The sequence below is a fragment of the Mya arenaria genome, chromosome 4 (assembly GCF_026914265.1).
Source record: "Mya arenaria isolate MELC-2E11 chromosome 4, ASM2691426v1".
NCBI lineage: Eukaryota > Metazoa > Mollusca > Bivalvia > Myida > Myidae > Mya > Mya arenaria.
In genome coordinates, this window is record NC_069125.1 from 41,631,970 (window position 1) to 41,657,496 (window position 25,527).

Consider the following 25,527-nt stretch of genomic DNA (forward strand, 5'->3'; position numbering starts at 1 on the left):
TGGTGGTGAAAGCGCCATCACCCAGCTACATCAGCGATTATGTTCTCCTCCATGGTGGAATGATGGCGTCATCACCCAGCTACATCAGCGATTATGTTTTCCTCCATGATGGAATGATGGCGTCATCACCCAGCTACATCAGCGATTATGTTCTCCTCCATGGTGGTGAAAGCGTCATCACCCAGCTACATCAGCGATTATGTTTTCCTCCATGGTGGAATGAAGGCGTCATCACCCAGCAACATCAGCGATTATGTTCTCCTCCATGGTGGTGAAAGCGTCATCACCCAGCTACATCAACGATTATATTCTCCTCCATGGTGGTGAAAGCGCCATCACCCAGCTACATCAGCGATTATGTTCTCCTCCATGGTGGAATGATGGCGTCATCACCCAGCTACATCAGCGATTATGTTTTCCTCCATGATGGAATGATGGCGTCATCACCAAGCTACATCAGCGATTATGTTCTCCTCCATGGTGGTGAAAGAGTCATCACCCAGCTACATCAACGATTATGTTCTCCTCCATGGTGGTGAAAGCGCCATCACCCAGCTACATCAGCGATTATGTTCTCCTCCATGGTGGAATGATGGCACCATCACCCAGCTACATCAACAGTTATGTTCTCCTCCATGGTGGAATGATGGCGTCATCACCCAGCTACATCAACAGTTATGTTCTCCTCCATGGTGGAGTGAAAGCGCCATCACCCAGCTACATCAGCGATTATGTTCTCTTCCATGGTGGAATGATGGCGTCATCACCCAGCTACATCAACAGTTATGTTCTCCTCCATGGTGGAGTGAAAGCGCCATCACCCAGCTACATCAGCGATTATGTTCTCCTCCATGGTGGAATGATGGCACCATCACCCAGCTACATCAACAGTTATGTTCTCCTCCATGGTGGAGTGAAAGCGCCATCACCCAGCTACATCAGCGATTATGTTCTCTTCCATGGTGGAATGATGGCACCATCAACGCGCTACATCAACAGTTATGTTCTCCTCCATGGTGGAGTGAAAGCGCCATCACCCAGCTACATCAGCGATTATGTTCTCCTCCATGGTGGAATGATGGCGTCATCACCCAGCTTCATCAACAGTTATGTTCTCCTCCATGGTGGAATGAAGGCACCATCACCGCGCTACATCAACAATTATATTCTCCTCCATGGTGGAATGATGGCACCATCACCCAGCTACATCAGCGATTATGTTCTCCTCCATGGTGGAATGATGGCACCATCACCCAGCTACATCAGCGATTATGTTCTCCTCCATGGTGGAATGATGGCGTCATCACCCAGCTTCATCAACAGTTATGTTCTCCTCCATGGTGGAATGAAGGCACCATCACCGCGCTACATCAACAATTATATTCTCCTCCATGGTGGAATGATGGCACCATCACCCAGCTACATCAGCGATTATGTTCTCCTCCATGGTGGAATGATGGCACCATCACCCAGCTACATCAGCGATTATGTTCTCCTCCATGGTGGAATGATGGCACCATCACCCAGCTACATCAGCGATTATGTTCTCCTCCATGGTGGAATGATGGCACCATCACCCAGCTACATCAACAGTTATGTTCTCCTCCATGGTGGAGTGAAAGCGCCATCACCCAGCTACATCAGCGATTATGTTCTCCTCCATTGCGGAATGATGGCACCATCACCCAGCTACATCGGCGATTATGTTCTCCTCCATGGTGGAATGATGGCACCATCACCCAGCTACATCAGCGATTATGTTCTCCTCCATGGTGGAATGATGCCGTCATAACCCAGCTACATCAACAGTTATGTTCTCCTCCATGGTGGAATGAAGGCGTCATCACCGCGCTACATCAACAGTTATGTTCTCCTCCATGGTGGAATGATGGCACCATCACCCAGCTACATCAGCGATTATGTTCTCCTCCATGGTGGAATGATGGCACCATCACCCAGCTAAATCAGCGATTATGTTCTCCTCCATGGTGGAATGAGGGCACCATCACCCGGCTACATCAGCAATTATGTTCTCCTCCATGGTGGAATGATGGCGTCATCACCCAGCTACATCAACAGTTATGTTCTCCTCCATGGTGGAATGAAGGCGTCATCACCCAGCTACATCAACAGTTATGTTCTCCTCCATGGTGGAATGAAGGCGTCATCACCCAGCTACATCAACAGTTATGTTCTCCTCCATGGTGGAATGAGGGCATCATCACCCAGCTACATCAGCGATTATGTTCTCCTCCATGGTGGAATGATGGCACCATCACCCAGCTACATCAGCAATTATGTTCTCCTCCATGGTGGAATGAAGGCGTCATCACCCAGCTACATCAACAGTTATGTTCTTCTCCATGGTGGAATGAGGGCATCATCACCCAGCTACATCAACAGTTATGTTCTCCTCCATGGTGGAATGATGGCACCATCACCCAGCTACATCAGCGATTATGTTCTCCTCCATGGTGGAATGAAGGCGTCATCACCCAGCTACATCAACAGTTATGTTCTCCTCCATGGTGGAATGAGGGCGTCATCACCCAGCTACATCAACAGTTATGTTCTCCTCCATGGTGGAATGAAGGCGCCATCACCCAGCTACATCAACAGTTATGTTCTCCTCCATGGTGGAATGATGGCACCATCACCCAGCTACATCAGCGATTATGTTCTCCTCCATGGTGGAATGAAGGCGTCATCACCCACCTACATCAACAGTTATGTTCTCCTCCATGGTGGAATGAAGGCGTCATCACCCAGCTACATCAACAGTTATGTTCTCCTCCATGGTGGAATGAGGGCATCATCACCCAGCTACATCAGCGATTATGTTCTCATCCATGGTGGAATGATGGCACCATCACCCAGCTACATCAGCGATTATGTTCTCCTCCATGGTGGAATGAAGGCGTCATCACCCAGCTACATCAACAGTTATGTTCTCCTCCATGGTGGAATGAGGGCATCATCACCCAGCTACATCAGCGATTATGTTCTCCTCCATGGTGGAATGATGGCACCATCACCCAGCTACATCAGCGATTATGTTCTCCTCCATGGTGGAATGATGGCACCATCACCCAGCTACATCAGCGATTATGTTCTCCTCCATGGTGGAATGATGGCGTCATCACCCAGCTACATCAGCGATTATGTTTTCCTCCATGATGGAATGATGGCGTCATCACCAAGCTACATCAGCGATTATGTTCTCCTCCATGGTGGTGAAAGAGTCATCACCCAGCTACATCAACGATTATGTTCTCCTCCATGGTGGAATGATGGCACCATCACCCAGCTACATCAGCGATTATGTTCTCCTCCATGGTGGAATGATGGCACCATCACCCAGCTACATCAACAGTTATGTTCTCCTCCATGGTGGAATGATGGCGTCATCACCCAGCTACATCAACAGTTATGTTCTCCTCCATGGTGGAGTGAAAGCGCCATCACCCAGCTACATCAGCGATTATGTTCTCCTCCATTGCGGAATGATGGCACCATCACCCATGTACATCGGCGATTATGTTCTCCTCCATGGTGGAATGATGGCACCATCACCCAGCTACATCAGCGATTATGTTCTCCTCCATGGTGGAATGATGGCGTCATAACCCAGCTACATCAACAGTTATGTTCTCCTCCATGGTGGAATGAAGGCGTCATCACCGCGCTACATCAACAGTTATGTTCTCCTCCATGGTGGAATGATGGCACCATAACCCAGCTACATCAGCGATTATGTTCTCCTCCATGGTGGAATGATGGCACCATCACCCAGCTACATCAGCGATTATGTTCTCCTCCATGGTGGAATGATGGCACCATCACCCAGCTAAATCAGCGATTATGTTCTCCTCCATGGTGGAATGAGGGCACCATCACCCAGCTACATCAGCAATTATGTTCTCCTCCATGGTGGAATGATGGCGTCATCACCCAGCTACATCAACAGTTATGTTCTCCTCCATGGTGGAATGAAGGCGTCATCACCCAGCTACATCAACAGTTATGTTCTCCTCCATGGTGGAATGAAGGTGTCATCACCCAGCTACATCAACAGTTATGTTCTCCTCCATGGTGGAATGAGGGCATCATCACCCAGCTACATCAGCGATTATGTTCTCCTCCATGGTGGAATGATGGCACCATCACCCAGCTACATCAGCAATTATGTTCTCCTCCATGGTGGAATGAAGGCGTCATCACCCAGCTACATCAACAGTTATGTTCTTCTCCATGGTGGAATGAGGGCATCATCACCCAGCTACATCAACAGTTATGTTCTCCTCCATGGTGGAATGATGGCACCATCACCCAGCTACATCAGCGATTATGTTCTCCTCCATGGTGGAATGAAGGCGTCATCACCCAGCTACATCAACAGTTATGTTCTCCTCCATGGTGGAATGAGGGCGTCATCACCCAGCTACATCAACAGTTATGTTCTCCTCCATGGTGGAATGAAGGCGCCATCACCCAGCTACATCAACAGTTATGTTCTCCTCCATGGTGGAATGATGGCACCATCACCCAGCTACATCAGCGATTATGTTCTCCTCCATGGTGGAATGAAGGCGTCATCACCCACCTACATCAACAGTTATGTTCTCCTCCATGGTGGAATGAAGGCGTCATCACCCAGCTACATCAACAGTTATGTTCTCCTCCATGGTGGAATGAGGGCATCATCACCCAGCTACATCAGCGATTATGTTCTCATCCATGGTGGAATGATGGCACCATCACCCAGCTACATCAGCGATTATGTTCTCCTCCATGGTGGAATGAAGGCGTCATCACCAAGCTACATCAACAGTTATGTTCTCCTCCATGGTGGAATGAGGGCATCATCACCCAGCTACATCAGCGATTATGTTCTCCTCCATGGTGGAATGATGGCACCATCACCCAGCTACATCAGCGATTATGTTCTCCTCCATGGTAGAATGATGGCACCATCACCCAGCTACATCAGCGATTATGTTCTCCTCCATGGTGGAATGAAGGCGTCATCACCCAGCTACATCAACAGTTATGTTCTCCTCCACATATATTTATATATGTTTGATATCAAAGTTTCAATAATGTAAAGAGTTATTATATTAAGATAATCTGTATAATTATGTCCAATATATTTTGTAATGCTTCATTATGTTGTATTGTACATGTACTCGATCATGCTCTTTTTGTCATGTATTTATGACATGAGTGATGTTAAAATTAAATAAACAAACTACTCAATTTCAAACCCAACATCACAATAATTACATTGGGGGTAAACAACATCACATCTACATCAGAGCCCAGAAAGATCGCAATATTTATAATAAACATCATTTACCAACTGAAACACAATGGATGTAAAAAGGTTTATTTTAGGGATGCAAAGGAATGGCAAAATTGATATTCGAAAATTCTTTCAATCGAATATTTGATTACCGAAATACATATGTTGGAAGATGTAGTAAACTACTATTATTATTTGCTTAAGTAATAGCCGGGGCAATTTTACCCTACTTTGTCCAAGCCAGTACGCACAGCGGACCCCGATTTTCCCCAAATGAGCCTTTGAAATTCGCAATTTTTATGAAGAAAAAAACAATACATTATAAACAGACAAACAACAAAATCGAATAATTTCAATTCCTCTGCCTTTGTATTTGTAAACAATGTGAACTTAGATGGATTCCTAGTCAAATAGTGTTTTGCGCCAATGGATGGTCTTTCCGTAGGACACGCAGCCTCGTTCTGAGATTGACATCTAAATTGACTAAATATAACTATGGAAAACCCAAACCAACTTGGGAACTAGTAAAATAATAAAACGAAAACATATCTGAATTTGACTCATTCAGTGTTCAACAATAGAGAAAATATATCCTAAAACGCTATACTTAACATTTACATTTCATAGCAAAAACATTGTATCGAAAAATGGAAAACAGTTTAAAGCACATATATGTAACAACATTAGTGTAGCACATGGCATTCATATCATCACGGCGATTTGAGCTATGTTGCACAGCTAAATTTGCAGCCAATACAAAGCATTGGTGTTAAAGCCGATTCCTAGTCAGTATTGTAAAAGTAGGGGGACTTTTTACAGTACAGACGATATGTCCCTAAATGACATATGACACGTGTTTTGTCATTACATTCACACCTCTGGCATTAGGGGCCAGTCGTTGTAAAAACAAAACAAACAAACTTTATAAAAAACAACAGTGTTGCAGGCAATAGGTTTTTTTATATTCTCTTTATTGAGAATTAGTATTATTACTCTTTTTTTCGAATATTCGAATACCGATTTTGAAACGTTTGATCGAATATTCCAATATTCGAATATTCGTTTGCATCCCTAGTATATTTCACATACATAACATAGAGGAAAAGCTGCAAAGACAAACTAAGCAAAAAAAAAAAAAAAAAAATGATTCATCGTACAAAAACTCATATTTTATTAATATCTGATACATACCTGGTACTTCTTTGTATTTATTTCTTGTTACTTAGTAGATTTTCTTCTCCAAGGATGGATTTCACTTCTCCAGAAGTGGATTTCACGTCGTTTTCAGTACATTTTTGAAATATTTCTATAACTTTGAATCTATTTGAATCTATTTCAATAAAATTTTAAATATAAACCCATTAAGAAGCATATTCAACTAGAGATTGCTTTTTTGAAAAAGCGCATGTCTCCCCCATTGTGTGGTCGTAGGTGAGAAATAATCAATGATGGATCCCAAAATCAATAGGGGCCATCAACTAGTCATGACTAACTGGAATACCAAGTATGAAGTTCCTGGGTGTAAACGTTCTTGAGTTATTGAGCAGAAACCGGTTCTTCACCTCAAGGTCAGTGACCTTGACCTTTGACCAACTGATTGCAAAATCAACTAGACATCATGACCAACCTCACTTCAAAGTTTGGTGAACCTAGATCAAAGCATTCTCCTGATATTGCACGGAAATATTTTTTTACATTAGAGGTCACAGCGACGTTGACCTTTGACCTTGTGACCCCCCAAAATATAGGAGTTTTCTAAACCTCATGATCAACCTCCCTACCAAGTTTGGTGAACCTAGGTCAAACCATTCTCAAGATATTGAGCGGAAATGTTTTTTACATTGGGGGTCGCCGCGACCTTGACCTTTGACCTAGTGACCCCAAAAACAATAGGGATCTTCTACACCTCATGACCAACCTCCCTACCAAGTTTGGTGAACCTAGGTCAAACCGTTCTCAAGATTTTGAGCAGAAATGTTTTTTATATTGGGGGTCGCCGCGACCTTGACCTTTGACCTAGTGACCCCAAAAACAATAGGGATCCTCTACACCTCACGACCAACCTCCCTACCAAGTTTGGTGAACCTAGGTCAAACCATTCTCAAGATATTGAGCGGAAATGTTTTTTACATTGGGGGTCGCCGCGACCTTGACCTTTGACCTAGTGACCCCAAGAACAATAGGGATCCTCTACACCTCACGACCAACCTCCCTAACGAGTTTGGTGAACCTAGGTCAAACCATTCTCAAGATATTGAGCGGAAATGTTTTTTACATTGGGGGTCGCCGCGACCTTGACCTTTGACCTAGTGACCCCAAAAACAATAGGGATCCTCTACACCTCACGACCAACCTCCCTACCAAGTTTGGTGAACCTAGGTCAAACCATTCTCAAGATATTGAGCGGAAATGTTTTTTACATTGGGGGTCGCCGCGACCTTGACCTTTGACCTAGTGACCCCAAAAACAATAGGGATCTTCTACACCTCATGACCAACCTCCCTACCAAGTTTGGTGAACCTAGGTCAAACCATTGTCAAGATATTGAGCGGAAATGTTTTTTACATTGGGGGTCGCCGCGACCTTGACCTTTGACCTAGTGACCCCAAAAACAATAGGGATCTTCTACACCTCATGACCAACCTCCCTACCAAGTTTGGTGATCCTAGGTCATGCGGTTTTCCAGTTATCGATCGGAAACGAAGTGTGACGTACGGACAGACTGACGGACTGACGGACTACCGGACTACCGGACTACCGGACTACCGGACTGACGGACAGGGCAAAAACAATATGTCTCCCCCAGAGATGGGGAGACATAATGATCAGTTCAATAACAATATAAAAGTATTTGTTAACAATAAATGATTTACAAGTGGATTTCACTTCTATTCTTAAACAACAACCTAGAGATCCTAAAATGGCATCACCATATTATCAACTTCCAAAACTGGTAGGCACTATTTAAACACAAACTTAATATATTCTACAGTTATATTACGGTAGTATTTAAAAGCTGATATCATTTATTAGCCAAGAAGATAAATAGCTGGTTATTAATAAAGCTATAAATTGGACATTATTGATTAATGAAAACTTTTGACAGAGATTAAAGTGAGACGGATGTGTTACAATATGCAGTCAAAAAAACATGCAAGAAACTTCTACATTTGATTCCCCTGAACCTTTCAAATTAGTTGAGTTAAGTTAAACCTGCAAAATTTGTTCGAGTTTTGTAAGCCAACAAAACAAAAACAAGAAACACCACAACACGGCAAAATCATGACAAGACAAACTGCAGCCTTCATTGAGAGATTCAGTTTCAACGGTTTTTTCCTAATTTAAGTTACACTTATCTTGACCTTGACCTTAGGGGCCCAAAATGCAATCCCATGGAAGTCCTCCACAAAATCTTCCTAAATACCAAGTTCGGTCAAGATATGTCAACCCTAACTAAAATATTCAGTTTCAACCTTTTTTCTCTGTTTTTAGTAACAGTGACATTGACCTTGCCCAAGAGGCAACACAATTCATTGAAAGGTGTCCATACACTTTTCCTAAATACCAAGTTTGGTCAAGCTGTGTATTCAGTACTAACCTTTTTTTATTTTAAGTAACCGTAATCTTGACCCTATCAGCCCGAAATGCAATCCAATGAAACGTCTCCATAAATTCTTCCTAAATACCAAGTTTAGTAAAGCTATGTCAACCCTAACTAAAGTGATTCAGATTCATCAGTTTTTCTTTTTTTAGTATCAGTGACCTTGACTTTAACCCCCAGGGGCTCCCAAACACAATCCCATGAAAGATTTCCATAAACTCTTCCTACATACCAGGCTAAGTGAAGATATGTCAACTGAAATTAAAGGTATTCAGTACTAACCATTTTTCTACTTTAAGTAACAGTGATCTTGATCCTATGGGCCCAAAATGCAATCCAATGAAAGGTCTCCATAAACTCTTCCTAAATACCAAGTTTAGTCAAGCTACGTCAACCCCTAACTAAAGTTATTCAGTTTCAACCATTTTTCTATTTTTAGTAACATTGACCTTGATCTCGACCCCAGGTGCTCCAAACGCTATCCCATGTAAGGTATCCATAAACCTTTCCTAAATGCCAAGTTAAGTCAAGATATGTCAACCCTGACTAAAGTTTTTCAGTTTCAACCATTTTTCTACTTTTAGTAACATTGACCTTGATCTCAACCCCAGGGGCTCCAAACGCTAACCCATGTAAGTTATCCATAAACCTTTCCTAAATACCAATTTAGTCTATTTTTAGTAACAGTGACATTGACTTTGACCCCAGGGGCTCCATAGAAAGGCATACATGCCATATCCCCCGGCGGGGGGAAAAATCCCCCGGAATTTCGATCCATTTCCCGGTCTCCCGGCGGGAGATAAAAATCCCCCGGAATTTATATAAAAAAAAAAAAAAAATTTTTTTTTTTTTTTTTTTTTTAGAAATTTTACATCAGGCAATAATGACAAAGTAAGTGAAACCACAGTATGTGAGTGAAACCGAATGTAAAGAAACAACTAACAACTCCACAAGGGTAAAATGCCAAAAGGAAACTTTTACAACAAGTGATCAATTAATTTGTAGTAATTATCAAAGGCAAAGAAATATTACTTTTTTGGAAGGAAGAAATTAATAATATTTATTCTATTCTCTTATTGTCTGAAAGTCATTAAGCTGATATAATTAAGCACAATTTTTTAAAAGACTTTGGAGGAAGGTAAATTTAATTTAATTGTCTCGAAAACATATTTTTCCCATGACATATTTTGTCTTGCAAGTGCATTACAGTATGACATGACAGCGTATCATAAGAATATGATAAATCATGACATAAAATAATTCTGTATAATGAAAAAGTTAAGAGGTTTTCAAAGCAAACTATATGTGAATACATTTTTTTCGTACTTGCGTCTAAAAATACTTTAAAATTTCGCCAACTTAGACCTGCTAAAAAAATCCCCCTGAATACAACCCAAATCCCCCTGAATTTTCAGCCTTTTGAACAAATCCCCCTGAATGGTCTCCAGAAAATATGGCATGTATGGAAAGGACCACCAAGGGTGTCATACTCAACACCAAGAAATCGCAGAACATAGTTTTTGATTACCAAACCAAGTAGCTCCTTTTAAAATAAGACAGCATAAGATGTTTTATTCATCCAAATGAAAATAGTCCTCATCAAAGCAAATGCCATGTTTTTGAATTTCCACTAAAACTAGGACTGATTTGCCTGTTTCGTACTACCAAAGGTGTTTACACAATCAGTCACAAAGTGTCAATAAATACAGTTTATAAACTGTTGCTTGGCGACATGCACCATATAATAGTCATCTTAAGCAGTTATTCTCCTGCAAATTGAAAACATTATTGCTTAGTTATTGAAGAGACATGATGCATGAGATTGACTTTGTTCGCCCTTCTAACCTCAAAGAGTGGTTTTGACCTTTTATGTGACTGAAACACGACTTGTCTCAGCATGTTTTCTCTAAGTAGTCAAGAATATATTGAAATGTTAGATAGATTGATTGAAGAGTAGATATTAAAGAAAATGGCTATTACACCTTAACCAAAAGTGTGTCATTGACCTTGAAGGTTCATGCCTGAAATAAGGATTCTAAATGTTGGCTTGCAGGGATGAACCTTTGTGCCAAGTGGTTCTGATATCCATAGATTGGTTGAAGAATTATTGAGCAAACAAAAAATTGTGATGACATCCAATGTGGCAACTATAATTATGCTCACACATCGGGTAACTACTACATGCATATTAACGTTTGGGGGGTTTTATGTGGCTAAAAGTAAATGTTTAAAGAGTTTCATGAGAACATTAATTTGAATAATGACTGCAAAACTGTATTAATTTAAGATAAATCACATCAGGTACTGATACATTCTAACCCTCAAACAGTGTTTCAAATTTAATAGGGCTCATTCACAGATTTTATGTTGGCAACATTTTTTTTAACAGCGCTGGCAGATACTCATTTGAACAGATTTTGTAAATCCCGCCTAAAATGATTCAAAACTGTTACTGACACTTTTCAGCTTACTGGAGCATCTTAGAAATCAATAAAGCTCTTATTTGAACTTTTGACGATGGAAATGTTTTATGACTGAAATGTATATAAAAAAATTCACATAACAATGTCTGACTTTCTCAAGCGTGAATGAGTCACTTTAAACATGCCTCCGTAAACAAAAATAAATAAGTGGTTTGTTTATACAGCTGTTAAGTAGATCTTCATGTTTAATATCAAATAAAGGCTTAAAATTTATCCTTAATGTCACATGTTTGCATCAGGAACAAATGAATTTTTGCTTATTTCTAAACATTTTAATCATCCCCAATTTCACTAAGATTCTAACAATTTTGATATCTTTAAAGGAAATTGTACAATTCTCATGAAATTGTTTCTTAAGACTGAGTGATCATTTCACACTAAACAAGAATTCAGCATATAACCAAATATTACCCAGACGCAGAAAACCTGAGTCTCTGATGGATTTTTTATGCTAGGGACCCACATTTCATACCAATTGTTCATCCCTACGACCCCAAAATAATCTTTAATCAAGTTAAGTATTGGTATCCGACTGTATTACCATATACTCCAAATTGTCAACCATGACATTAAGTTATTCATTTGGGCCAATGCAAGAATAACAAATAACAAGAGCTGTCACAGTATGTGACGAATGCCCCCGATTGGTGACATTGACCTACGAACAAGGTCAGTACATGAAAAGTTGATCTTGCCTTTATGTGTCAAATACATATGGCAAGTTATTTTAAATTTCCTCTGAACATAAAAAAATACCACCCATACTTGACAACCTACACTTTTATGTCCTTATATTCAGAATTCCCTTGTGAATAAACACTTAGTGTATCTTTCACCTTAGAGGTAGGGACATGGGTCTTGCACAGGACACGTCGTCTTCATATGTGGAACACATGTAGCAAGTTATTTTAAAATCTGTCCTTACAAGGGAAAGTTACAGCTCGGACACGACAACCTATACCCTATGTCCTTGTATGCAGCACTCCATTGTGAATAAACACTAAGTGTGACCTTAACCTTTGAGGTAGGGACACGGGTCTTGCACGCGACACGTCGTCTTGGTATGTGGAACACATGTGCCAAGTTATTTTAAAATCTGTCCATACAAGGGAAAGTTACAGCACGGACACGACAACCTATACCCTATGTCCTTATTTGCAGCACTCCATTGTGAATAAACACTATGTGTGACCTTGACCTTTGAGGTAGGGACACGGGTCTTGCACGCGACACGTCGTCTTGGTATGCGGAACACATGTGGCAAGTTATTTTAAAATCTGTCCATACAAGAGAAAGTTACAGCCCGGACACGACAACCTATACTCTATGTCATTATATGCAGCACTCCATTGTGAATAAACACTAAGTGTGACCTTAACCTTTGAGGTAGGGACACGGGTCTTGCACGCGACACGTCGTCTTGGTATGTGGTACACATGTGGCAAGTTATTTTAAAATCTGTCCATACAAGAGAAAGTTACAGCCCGGACACGACAACCTATACTCTATGTCCTTATATGCAGCACTCCATTGTGAATAAACACTAAGTGTGACCTTGACCTTTGAGGTAGGGACACGAGTCTTGCACGCCACACGTCATCTTGGTATGTGGAACACATGTGGCAAGTTATTTTAAAATCTGTCCATACAAGAGAAAGTTACAGCCCGGACACGACAACCTATACTCTATGTCATTATATGCAGCACTCCATTGTGAATAAACACTATGTGTGACCTTGACCTTTGAGGTAGGGACACGAGTCTTGCACGCGACACGTCGTCTTGGTATGTGGAACACGTGGCAAGTTATTTTAAAATCTGTCCATACAAGGGAAAGTTACAGCCCGGACACGACAACCTATACTCTATGTCATTATATGCAGCACTCCATTGTGAATAAACACTAAGTGTGACCTTGACCTTTGAGGTAGGGACACGAGTCTTGCACGCCACACGTCGTCTTGGTATGTGGAACACATGTGGCAAGTTATTTTAAAATCTGTCCATACAAGGGAAAGTTACAGCCCGGACACGACAACCTATACTCTATGCTTATATGCAGCACTCTATGGTAAATAAACACTAAGTGTGACCTTGACCTTTGAGGTAGGGACACGGGTCTTGCACGCCACAAGTCGTCTTGGTATGTGGTACACATGTGGCAAGTTATTTTAAAATCTGTCCATACAAGAGAAAGTTACAGCCCGGACACGACAACCTATACTCTATGTCCTTATATGCAGCACTCCATTGTGAATAAACACTAAGTGTGACCTTGACCTTTGAGGTAGGGACACGAGTCTTGCACGCCACACGTCGTCTTGGTATGTGGAACACATGTGGCAAGTTATTTTAAAATCTGTCCATACAAGGGAAAGTTACAGAGCCGGACGGACGGACGGACGGACGGACGGACGGTGCGATTTTAATATGCCCACCTTCGGGGGCATAAAAAGAAACATATTATTGGCCTTCACACTGTGGTGTAAAAGTATTTTTGTGATGTTTAGTTCAGTTTTACTCATTTTGTCCATCCAATTCTTGAAATGAAATTCTAGAATCATAAAAAGTTCATTTATATAAACAATTCATACTTTTTTCACTATTATTACTTATAACTTCTTCTGAGTAAATCTGTGTGCAATTGTCATTTTTCATATCAACTTAGCTGACCTTTTAAATTGTATCCCATCTCTGTCTCTGCTACAACAACAACAAAAAACATACACCCAAGGATATATTCAAGTTTCTTCCACCAAGTAGGTATACAATTATAAATTAATAAATACTAAAGCTTGTTTTCAATTACACCCCCAGATAAATAAATAAAAATTACAGAGCAGCATAGCCACATACGAAGAATCAGTATATAAAACAGTTTCTCACCGACTCTTCCCTGCCATCCTGAGCGACACACATGCTCGTGTGAAACAATCGACTTGCTGGCCTCTGCAGGGTCACCGCACGAGCCCCATGCAACAATTGGTACAATCTTGACATGTTCAGGAATTCGGTCCTACCAAAGCCCTGGATCAAAAGAAGCGTTGCACATTTTTGAAAATCAGAAGTGTAGGTCAAAGAAGTTTTTTTTTCACAGTCTTGTTTCCTGCAGAAAATGTGTCGGTAACTGCCAACTTCAGTCGGCATCAAGCTCTCAATTCACAGATTTGTTACACTATTTATAAAACAAAAATTCTGCCTTGGAGAGAAGTGACCAAAATTCTTCAAAACGGTACGTAGAATGGAGATCTTAATATATAACATGATATCTGATTTATTTTAAAATTTTAAGTCCCGCTATTTTCTTAAAATCTGGATGAGAAACTAGAGATGATTTTTCCTTAGCCTAATTAGAACTGATGTTCTGCTTAATGTATATTTTATACTGTATAAACAACACTTTGCAAAGGGTAGACAAATCAAATAACATAAGTCATTATCTTACTAAAAAAATACTTGTATTCTTATACCTATAGTATATTATAAAAATATTCCCACACTATAAAATCACCCTTCAGTATCTCAAGCTCCTGCCTTTGAAAATGACTTTATGAAGTTACACGCTGTTTCACCCGTCAGAGTTGAATGGCAACAAGAAGCCTGAAAAGAAAACATGTTACACATCATCAACATCAGAGAAACATTCATCTATCTAAAAATGAACTGCAACTTTAAACATTATGCAATCATTTTCATCCTGACTGCCGATGCTTTTAAAAACTTATTCACAATTTGTCACAATAATTTCTAAACTCAAGTGCAATCATAGTAAAAATCATGTCAGTGAGAGCCAGGCTGCTTAACCTGATCAGCGAAGAACCATACAGGGATTTTCCTATTCATATTTAACATTAATGCAATTTTAGACATGTTTTTTAGAGCGAATCTTTGACAGTGTATGGTCAGGTGATGGACATAAGTATATGAGTGTTATTTATCTATGAATTATCGATTCATAAAAGTTATTTCCTTATGGTCATATTTTGAAAGGAAATTGATAGAGTGGCACTGGTAACCTACCTATGTGATAGCTATTTTGTCACTTGCTTTCAGCTTTAAAAAGCTTCATTTTTTGAAAACATGTGAACAGAACTCACCATCATAATGAACACAGTAGAGTTTGTTGCTGAAAAAATCATTAAAAAACATCATTTTTATGCCCCTGAAAGGCTGCATAAAGTAATGAGACTGTCTGTCCGGCGCTATGGTTTCAGATCAATGACTGAAGAATGCTTAGGCCCATGGACCTCAAACTTGGTTGATAATGACCAGCAGATGGACAATATTGATTTTGAGGTCAGTGGGTCATAGGTGAAGGTTGTGGTCATATCAAGTTGAAAATCTACTTCCGAATCATAACTGAAGAATGCTATGGCCATGAGACCTCAAACTTAGTAGGCAGGTTGGTAATGACAAGCAGTGGAACTCTGTTGATTTTGAGGTCAGTGAATCAAAGGTCAAGGTCATGGTGACCTAGAGCTGGTTATCTGTTTTCCATCAATAACTAAACAACACTTAAGCCTATAGACCTCTGACTAGAAAGCCGGTAAAACAAGAGCACCGCCTGCGGGTGCTCAACGCTTGTCTGATTTTATCCTTTAACGGTTTATTTATTTCATATAAAAAATCTTCAAATTCGGATTGATAACAATGTATTTATGTTGTACAATAACTTCACACAACTGCTATTTTTGAAGTATCAAACAAAAATTTACCATGTTCCAAGTTCAAATACATGATAATGAGATCCTAAAGTAAGACAGATGGGTGTCTTCATAAGCTGAGTTTGTGTATGGACAGCCAAATGAGATAAGCTGATTAATTCCTGTTGGCTATTCACTATATATATATATATTACAATTTTATCACTTTTACTGAGTTAAACTGCATATTGTCAAGAAAGGTTTGTTGTCTGAGAAGTAACTTTCAAATACACCAGTATTTATGTTTTTTCTCTGAATGTTAGTGTAGATATTATGATCAAGCTGTGAATTATAATCTGTTGTTGCAGACTGTACACACTGTGACAGATGCTTCAGAGCACCGAATGGCATTTTACCACACTTTTCTACATCAATATTGAAATCTCCAAAGATTAAAAGGTAGCCGTCCGTAGTTTTAATTTTTGGTGAAATGTAAACTCCAATCACAAACAATTTCTGATGGTTTATTCCCACTGAAACATCAACAGCTTCTATAACTCCATACTTTGGTATGATCTGCCTTTCTGTGAGACAAAGAGTAAATTTTAAAAGTAACCCTAATACATTACAGGTTTATGTTATAAAGTATTGTGCATTTGATAGTGAACAGGTATTCCAAAGTTTGAAAGTGATAGCTTTGATAGTTTGTATGTTAAGTGACCCAAGCACAAAACTTAAAAAATCAGACTAGCTAAAAATTACAAAGTCCAAAAATACTAAAATATCACCCACCCTCCCCTGCCCTTCGAAATGTGTGACTCAAAAAACCTTTTGATATATTAAAGTACATTATTCATTTATTGTATGTGAACAAAATTGAAATAAATCCAACAAAAATTGAAGAAGCTATGTCCAATTCTCAAAATAGACCAAAATCCATCAAAATTTATGTTGTATTACCCAAAATACAGGTGAGACAGAGTATCTTTAGGGTATAATGTGAAGAAGGATATTAGATGAACAAGCTCCCCAAGTTTCAAAGTGATAGTGTTGATAGTTTCCATGTAATTGACCTAAACGCAAAACTTAACAAATGCCTCCGACCCCGATGACAACCAAGGGATGACAATAGATTGTCATTTCTTTCAAAAATCAGACGAGCTAAAAAATGACAAGCAGATAAAACCTATTGATTTTGAGGTCAGAAGCTCAATATTCAAGGTTGTGGTGACCTCAAGCTGAAAATCTGTTTTCAATCACTATCTGAAGAACGCTTGGGCCCAGAGACCTTAAACTTGGTTGGCTGGTTGGAAACTACCAGCAGATTAACCAACTTGATTTTGAGGTCAGTGGACCAAAGGTCTAGGTTATGGTGACCTTGAGCTGAAAAACTGTTTCGATCAAAAAATGAAGAACACTTCAGAGACCTAAAACTTGGTAGGCAGGCTGGCATTGACCAGCAGATGAATTGATTTTGAGTTCAGTGGTCAAAGGGCAGGGTCGTGGTGATCTCAAGCTGAAAATCTGTTTCCAACCAATAGCTGAAGAAGGCTTTGGCTAAGGGACCTCAAACTTGGTAGACATGTTGGTAATAACCAGCAGATGAACTCTATTGATTTATAGATCAGCAGGTCAAAGGTCACTGTTGTGGTAGTGTTGTGCTGATGATCGATTATAATAGACAATTGATCGGAGAGGCCTACGTCGGGGACAATCGATAGTGAAATTTGAACAAATGATTATAGAAACACAGGATGTAGCTGCTACCGACTAATTTACTTATTTCCGGTTAATGCTAGTTAAATGTTAAAATGTAAAGGTGTTACTATGTTAAGTTATCTACTCATATTTTTATCAAGTCAGTAAGTCACTACAGTACCTTATTACAAATTGTCTTTGTAATTTAACTGCTTAAGGATTGGTTCCCATTTTCTCATGTTTGTGGTTTAAAAGTGATTTTTAAAACATGTTTATACCGTTTACTTCTTGCCATGTAAGAAATTAGTTTCCTCTGTTTTCTGAAAGAAACTGTTATTGTAAAACGTATAGAATATTCATCTACTTGTTGTACTGGTTTCTGACTGATTTTTAGATGGAATTGATATCTTTCTTTGTGTTTATTTTACACATGTTTACACTAGTAAATGTTCGACAAAACATAGAGCCTGTGGTCTCATGTTCTGTAATAGTAACTTGTAAACACTAAAAGATAGTCGCGTTCTGAATAAATAATGTAATTTATACAAAGAAATCTACAAACAATATAGTAAGGGAACATTGGTGCTTAAAACTAGTGCATGCACTGTATCTGTATGTCTTAAATATGACGTATGATGACCAGAGATATTTAAATAATAATTAAATTGATTAATAATCGATCATTGATCGGTTTCATAAACCAATTATCAATAGTATTTTTTCTGTCTGATTCCCAACACTAGGTTGTGGTGACCTTTACCTCAAAATCTGTTTCCAATCAATAACTGTAGAACACTTAGATTGACATCCACTCCTTTTGCAGTGACTTATCATTTCCATCTACATACTTTGTTCTTCAAAATTATTAAAAATGTCATGGGAATGTAGGGTAGGTTATCATGACTGGCCTCAATTCTAATGGCTATCTGTCCAACAAGGCCTTTCTGGGGCATTTGTCATGTTTCTGGGACAACTTTTGCATAAATATCAAACTGTTATTGCTCTACATTTGGTTATAGTGTGTCTTATTTAAAATAAGATATGAAAAATGGAACTAAATCATTCATATTTACGTAGTCACACTTTTACTAGCCACAATTGTAATTCACAAGCCGGAATATTTTTGTAAAGATTTTGTCTTAAAATTAGCATTAATAACAGGTGTATTATTATGCTTTGAATAAATTTGCAAAATCATTGCACTCTTGAGTACAAAATTAGTCAAGCTCATTTTTGATATGGTAATGCCCAAGGTTATAAAATAATATTTAGAACTAAAAAAAAGCAATACATCCAAATATATACCAAGCTGCAAAGCAGCGATTTATTTTCTTTAATACAGCTGTACGAATGAATACAGTTTGATGTCAAGAGTATATGGGTACATGGGGGGAACTTAAGAAAGTGCTTATTCCATTTGGTACCAAAGTCAGCACTGGAACAGTCTTCCAATACAGTTAAAAAATATGAAAAATAAGTATACTTTTAAAAAAGAAGTTAATTCATATCTTATGTTGGTATGAAGAATTGGCAGATTTATATATTTTATTACTGATGATTCTGTTTAATTGGTTTTGAGCTTGAATAGTATGTCTCAGACTTTTTGTCATCAATTATGTCATACGTTTTGTTCCAGTCTTTGATATAATAACTGTAAATAGGATTTTTTTTTATCTGGCCGTCTCTACTTGTGGCGGTTTATAAGCTGCCCAGATATGGAAATATAACTCAACAAACGGCATTCTAGAATAAATGCCCTTATTTCAACTCAAACACATGCTGTTATTCTTTCCATACATAGTGAAACCAGGTTGTCCATTACACTAGAAACAATAGAACGGAAATGAATTTTATAAGCATATAAAAGTATTTACGTCTTTATTTACTATTATTTAAATCAATGAAGTCAGAGCCAATCGTCTTAAAGCCTTAAATCACATGACCAAAACTTTAAATCATGTGTCTACTTTAGCTATTTTTGGCACTCTTACTCCATTACTGTTCGTTGATATACAAAGTGGAATATGCTTAAAATTTGGAAATCCACCTTCTCCTCTCCTCCTCTCATACTGCATAAGACATTGGCTCACCTCACTTTATGATAAAACTCTGTATAATTTCTTATTCCTTCTGTTTTTATATATGTTTTTACATCTTGTATTCAGGCAGGGCAGTTTATTAGCTGCCCAAATATGGAAACATAACTTAAACACGGCATTCTAGATTAAAAGCCCTCATTTTTATTCAAACATGTGTTGTTATTCTTTCCATACAATCATATATATTGAAACTAGGTTGTCCATTACACCAGAAAAAATAGAACATAAAACCTCATACACCTAAACATTCTTTAACTAGCCAGAGTCTGTTATTTATTTGTTTACTAAAGAAAGCTTTACACAAACAGCCAACATCTGAGATACTGACATATATTATTTTCCCCATTATAAGGACCCCATTGGAAATAATGGTAAGTTAAAACAAGCAAATTCGTTGAATTGATATCCCCCGCCTGATTGGGCTAAGTCAAGGAATGGAAATCAATTGTTGGTGAAATAATAATATATGAGTTTGAGTTTGATTGCAACTGTTTGAAATAAAAAAAATATTGTAAATAACATAGCATTTAAAATTGACCAAGAATCCTAGTTTATGACTCCATGTTACTCAGTTCCAAACTAATTTAAGATTTCATCAAGGCAAACATTCTGATCAAGTTTCATGAAGATTGGTCCAGATATATTGCAAAATAATATAGCCTCTAGAGGTTTTTTTAAGATTTGACCCAGTGACCTCATTTTTGACCCCACATGACCTACAAGTTTCAAACTATTCCAAAATTTCAATCGAAGCAAACATTCTGATTAAGTTTCATAGAAATTAGAGCTGATGTATTGCCTCCAAGATTTCTCTAAGATATGACCTAGTTTTTGACCCCATGTGATCAATTTTTAAATTCTTGTAAGATTTCATTAAGGCAAACATTCCGACCAAATTTGAGCATAACTGACTATTCAATACCAATGTTGGGTTGGGGACACATTTTTTTCAAAGATTTCACTTGCTGACTGGTTTCTGACCCCATGTGACCCAGTTTCGAACTTTTCAACAACAATCAAGGAAAAAAGTTTTATTAAATTTCATAAATATTAGATTGCCTCTAGTGTGTTCCCAATCATTTTTCTTAGATTTTACCTATTGACCCACTTTTAAAATGCAGTCAAAAATTAACCAAAGAGAACATACTGACCATGTTTGAACATAATCTGACCAATCACCACCATAAAATAGTTTCGGACAAGATTTTTGAAAGATTTGACCTATTGACCTATTTTTTTATCAAATGTGACCCAGTTTAAAACATGTCCAAGAGTTCATCTAGGAAAACATTCTGATTAAGTTTCATGAATATTAGACCATACATAATGCCTCTAATGTGTTTCAATTTTTTTTTAAGATTTGACCTTGTGACCTTGTTTTTGACCCCATGTGCCCCACTTTTACAAGCGGTCCATATTTCATCAAGGGGTACATCAAGACTAATTTTGACCAATCAACATAATCAAATCAATCATTTCCATTCCAGACAAAAAAATCTAAGATTTGAATTAATTTTTGATCATATGTGACCCAGTTTTAAATAAGTCCAAGATTTCACCAAGGAAAACATTCTGAATAAGTTTAATGAATATTTGACCATGTATTATGGCCTCTAGTATGTTCCAAAGATTTGACCCAGTGACCTAGTTTTTGACCCCATGACACCCACTTTTTTAAGTGGTTCATATTTTGTCAAGGGGTACAGCATGACCAATTTTGAACATAACTTGACCAATCATTACCATGATATGGTCACAGACAAAAGTTTTCTAAGATTCGACCTAGTGACCTAAGTTTTTATCATATCTAACCAAGTTTTAATAACGACCCAGAGTTCATCAAGGAAAACATTCTGATTAAGTTTCATGAATATTTAACCATGTATAATGCCTCTAGTATGTTCCAAAGATTTTTCTAAGATTTGACATTGTGACCTAGTTTTTGACCCCATGTGACCCATTTTTTTAAGTGGTCCAAATTTCATCAAGGGGTACATCATGACTAATTTTGAACATATTTTGACCAATCATTACCATGATATGGTTCCAGACAAGATTTGACCTTGTGACCTAATTTTGGATCATATCTGACCCAGTTTAAATAAAGACCCAGAGTTCATCAAGGAAAACATTCTGATTAAGTTTCATGAATATTTAACCATGTATAATGCCTCTAGTATGTTCCAAAGATTTTTCTAAGATTTGACATAGAGACCTAGTTTTTGACCCCATGTGACCCACTTTTTAAAGTGGTCAAAATTTCATCAAGGGGTACATCATGACTAATTTTGAACATATTTTGACCAATCATTACCATGATATGGTTCCAGACAAGACTTGACCTAGTGACCTAATTTTGGATCATATCTGACCCAGTTTTATTTACAACCGAGAGTTCTTCAAGGAAAACATTCTGATTAAGTTTCATGAATATTTAACCATATATACTGCCTCTAGTATGTTCCAAAGATTTTTCTAAGATCTGACCTAGAGACCTAGTTTTTGACCCCATGTGACCCACTTTTTTAAGTGATCTATATTTCATCAAGGGGTACATCATGACCAATTTTGAACATATTTTGACCAATCATTACCATGATATGGTTCCAGACAAGATTTTCAAAGATTTGACCTAGTGACCTATTTTTTTTATCATTTGTGACCTAGTTTTATTTCCGACCAAGAGTTCATCAAGGAAAACTTTCTGATTAAGTTTCGTAATTATTTTACCATGTATAATGCCTCTAGTTTGTTCCAAAGATTTTTCTAAGATTTGACCTTGTGACCTAGTTTTTGACCCATGTGACCCACTTTTACAAGTGGTCGAGATGTGATCAAGGGGAACATTCTGACCAAGTTTGAACATTTTCTGATCAAAACCTATCAAGATATGGTACCGGACAGACAGACGGACGGACCAAAGGACAGAAGCATGGAATGACAGACGAACAATGCCAAAACAATATCCCCCTCCCAAAATCTTCGATTCGGCGGGGGATAAAAAACTGGCATTGACACCATATGATACAATTGCAAGGATAAAAGAACATTGTCAAAAATTATAGTAAAAATAATAGTGTTGTGTACAGCGCATTTAATCTTAATTACTGATGTATCAAATCACTTACGACACATGTATCTTAGCAGTTGGCGTATTTTTAAATCCCAGTCAATTTAAAAATAACATAGGAACATGTATCTGTAATAATCACATGACTTTCATATGCTTAATACTGGCTAAGGTCACAAATCCAAACTCTGTTGGAGTTTTTATACAATTATCTTGGAGAGTTAGGTTGTAGTAAGTTAAAATTTTGTATGAACCATCTTTGGTTAATGTGACAATATCTGTCAAAGTACAGATTCACGATCTTATAAATTTTATGGTGAAAATCATTCATTTTATGGACAGTAAATCAACATTCAATCTATGCTATGGAGGGCACAAATACCAAACACTCGAAAAGCAAAAAAAACAACATGGTCATGCAATTATAATTAATAAGTATGCACTATATTAATAAACACTAAGCTGCATATAGCATGTGTGTTTCATCTATCAGTGCACTATGACTTCCTTTGCTTATTGTAAAATCGAAGTTGATATAAATGTATCATTTTTAATACATATATGTTGAGGATTGAATTACCTTTAAAATTATGTGGCCATAAAAGTATTTCTATAGTATATGTCCGACACCTGACCTATTTGTTGACATAGGGGTCGGCCATTTTGTTTTGTGATGTATGTACAATCAACCGGTGTATATGACATTTTCAGTAGATAACAATACCAAACATGGAGGTAACGTGACCGCGAATTTGCACATTGTTAAGAAGCACCTGTCAGTGACGTCATCAGCATATATAAATAAATGAAATCGGGAAAATCCGATCTGAGTTTTGCAAGATTCTAGCAATAGCAATGGTTACATTTAGAAGGTTGAATTAGAATATAGAAAAAATCTAATTATACATATATTTTTTTAATTTTGGGGGAATACTTACGCGTAGAAGCGACATGATCTTTAAATGTTTGTAGCTGACAGTTATCTCGAATGAATATAAACAATACGAAGTGCAGGTACCCGTTCACGTGATCGATATTCGGCATGTTTCGGATTACATCGATAGACGGTATACACCGATAGATGAAACATTGAGTATATATATTTATATATACGTATAACATATTTGCACTCTTTAGTAACATATATAGCATTAATTTGTTTTGTTTTTATGTTACGATGATTTAGTTAAGATATTATCCCTAATTATTTGTAAAACAATCTGTAATATAACTGCATGCGATATTTTTATCTATATATCGCGAAAATACATTACACTATGTTTATAGTTGATTTAAGTACACTTGCCTCAATATTAAGATTGATTAACAATGATATAGCGTAACAATGGTCATATCACAGCGAGGTATATAAGCTACCAAATGTGTTTCCACTGTTTATTTCAGCAAATTCGCCACTAACAGTTTTGCTTGTCAACATGTAAACAGCAACAAAGCAGACAACGCTTTCAGTAGCAGTATACGGTGCAGGGTGATAAAGGATCGAACGCAGTAGAATCCACTCAAAACGTGAAAATTCGTTTTGATTAATAAATAAAATTTATTGTATCTATTTTGGAATATGCTTCATGAGGGTTTATATTTCAATTTTTTATTGAAATTGGTCAAAAAAAAAAAAGGTTACAACAATGTTTCGAAAATTGATCGGAAATCGGAGTGAAATCCACTTATAAAAAGGCATAACTCATTTTGATTAATAAATAAAACTAATTGTAACCATGTTGGAATATGCCTCATAAAATGTTTGTATTTAAAATTGTGCGCCACACATGGATGCGATAAGTAGTTTCTGTGCCCGAAATGCATGCAGGAATTCACCACACAGACGGACCTAAACAGGCATTAGCGAGGAGATGATGGCATGCATAGTTTCAATGAAGGAGAAAATAGACCTGAAGGCTCATATGGACGGCCACACTGGCGAGAAATCATACCAGTGTGATGCATTAAACGCACCAAATAATACATCACAATTTAGATTTTAAGTATCTTCCATGGCCGAGAGTGCAAGGTTAATCTCGACCCGAGGGTGTTTTGCAGAAACAAGGTTTACCGAGTTTCCGCATAAAACACTGCGGGAGGGTTGGGATTATAAGTATCTTCCATGGCCGAAAGTGTAAATTCATCAAGGGGTACATCATGACTAATTTTGAACATATTTTGACCAATCATTACCATGATATGGTTCCAGACAAGATTTGACCTTGTGACCTAATTTTGGATCATATCTGACCCAGTTTTAATAACAACCCAGAGTTCATCAAGGAAAACATTCTGATTAAGTTTCATGAATATTTAACCATGTATAATGCCTCTAGTATGTTCCAAAGATTTTTCTAAGATTTGACATAGAGACCTAGTTTTTGACCCCATGTGACCCACTTTTTAAAGTGGTCAAAATTTCATCAAGGGGTACATCATGACTAATTTTGAACATATTTTGACCAGTCATTACCATGATATGGTTCCAGACAAGATTTGACCTAGTGACCTAATTTTGGATCATATCTGACCCAGTTTTATTTACAACCAAGAGTTATTCAAGGAAAACATTCTGATTAAGTTTCATGAATATTTAACCATGTATACTGCCTCTAGTATGTTCCAAAGATT

At 37.9% G+C, this 25,527-nt stretch overlaps 1 protein-coding gene across 7 annotated transcripts in view; it reads right to left on the reverse strand.

Moving 5' to 3' along the window:
* Window positions 1-24,334, reverse strand: part of LOC128231744 (phosphonopyruvate decarboxylase-like) — a 39,232-nt gene extending 14,898 nt beyond the window's left edge. The window contains exons 1-3 of one of the 7 annotated variants that reach the window (XM_052944915.1): window positions 24,203-24,334; window positions 14,921-14,986; window positions 14,273-14,413 (exon numbers count right to left, since the gene is read on the reverse strand). In XM_052944915.1, coding sequence (XP_052800875.1) covers window positions 14,273-14,386 — 114 coding nt within the window. In that variant the 5' untranslated portion in view covers window positions 14,387-14,413; window positions 14,921-14,986; window positions 24,203-24,334. Of the gene's footprint in view, window positions 1-14,272; window positions 14,414-14,856; window positions 14,987-16,101; window positions 16,595-24,202 lie in introns of those variants that run through there. The other 6 variants (XM_052944910.1, XM_052944911.1, XM_052944909.1 and 3 more) reach the window with 6 other exon arrangements.
* Between the last annotated feature and the right edge of the window lie 1,193 nt (window positions 24,335-25,527).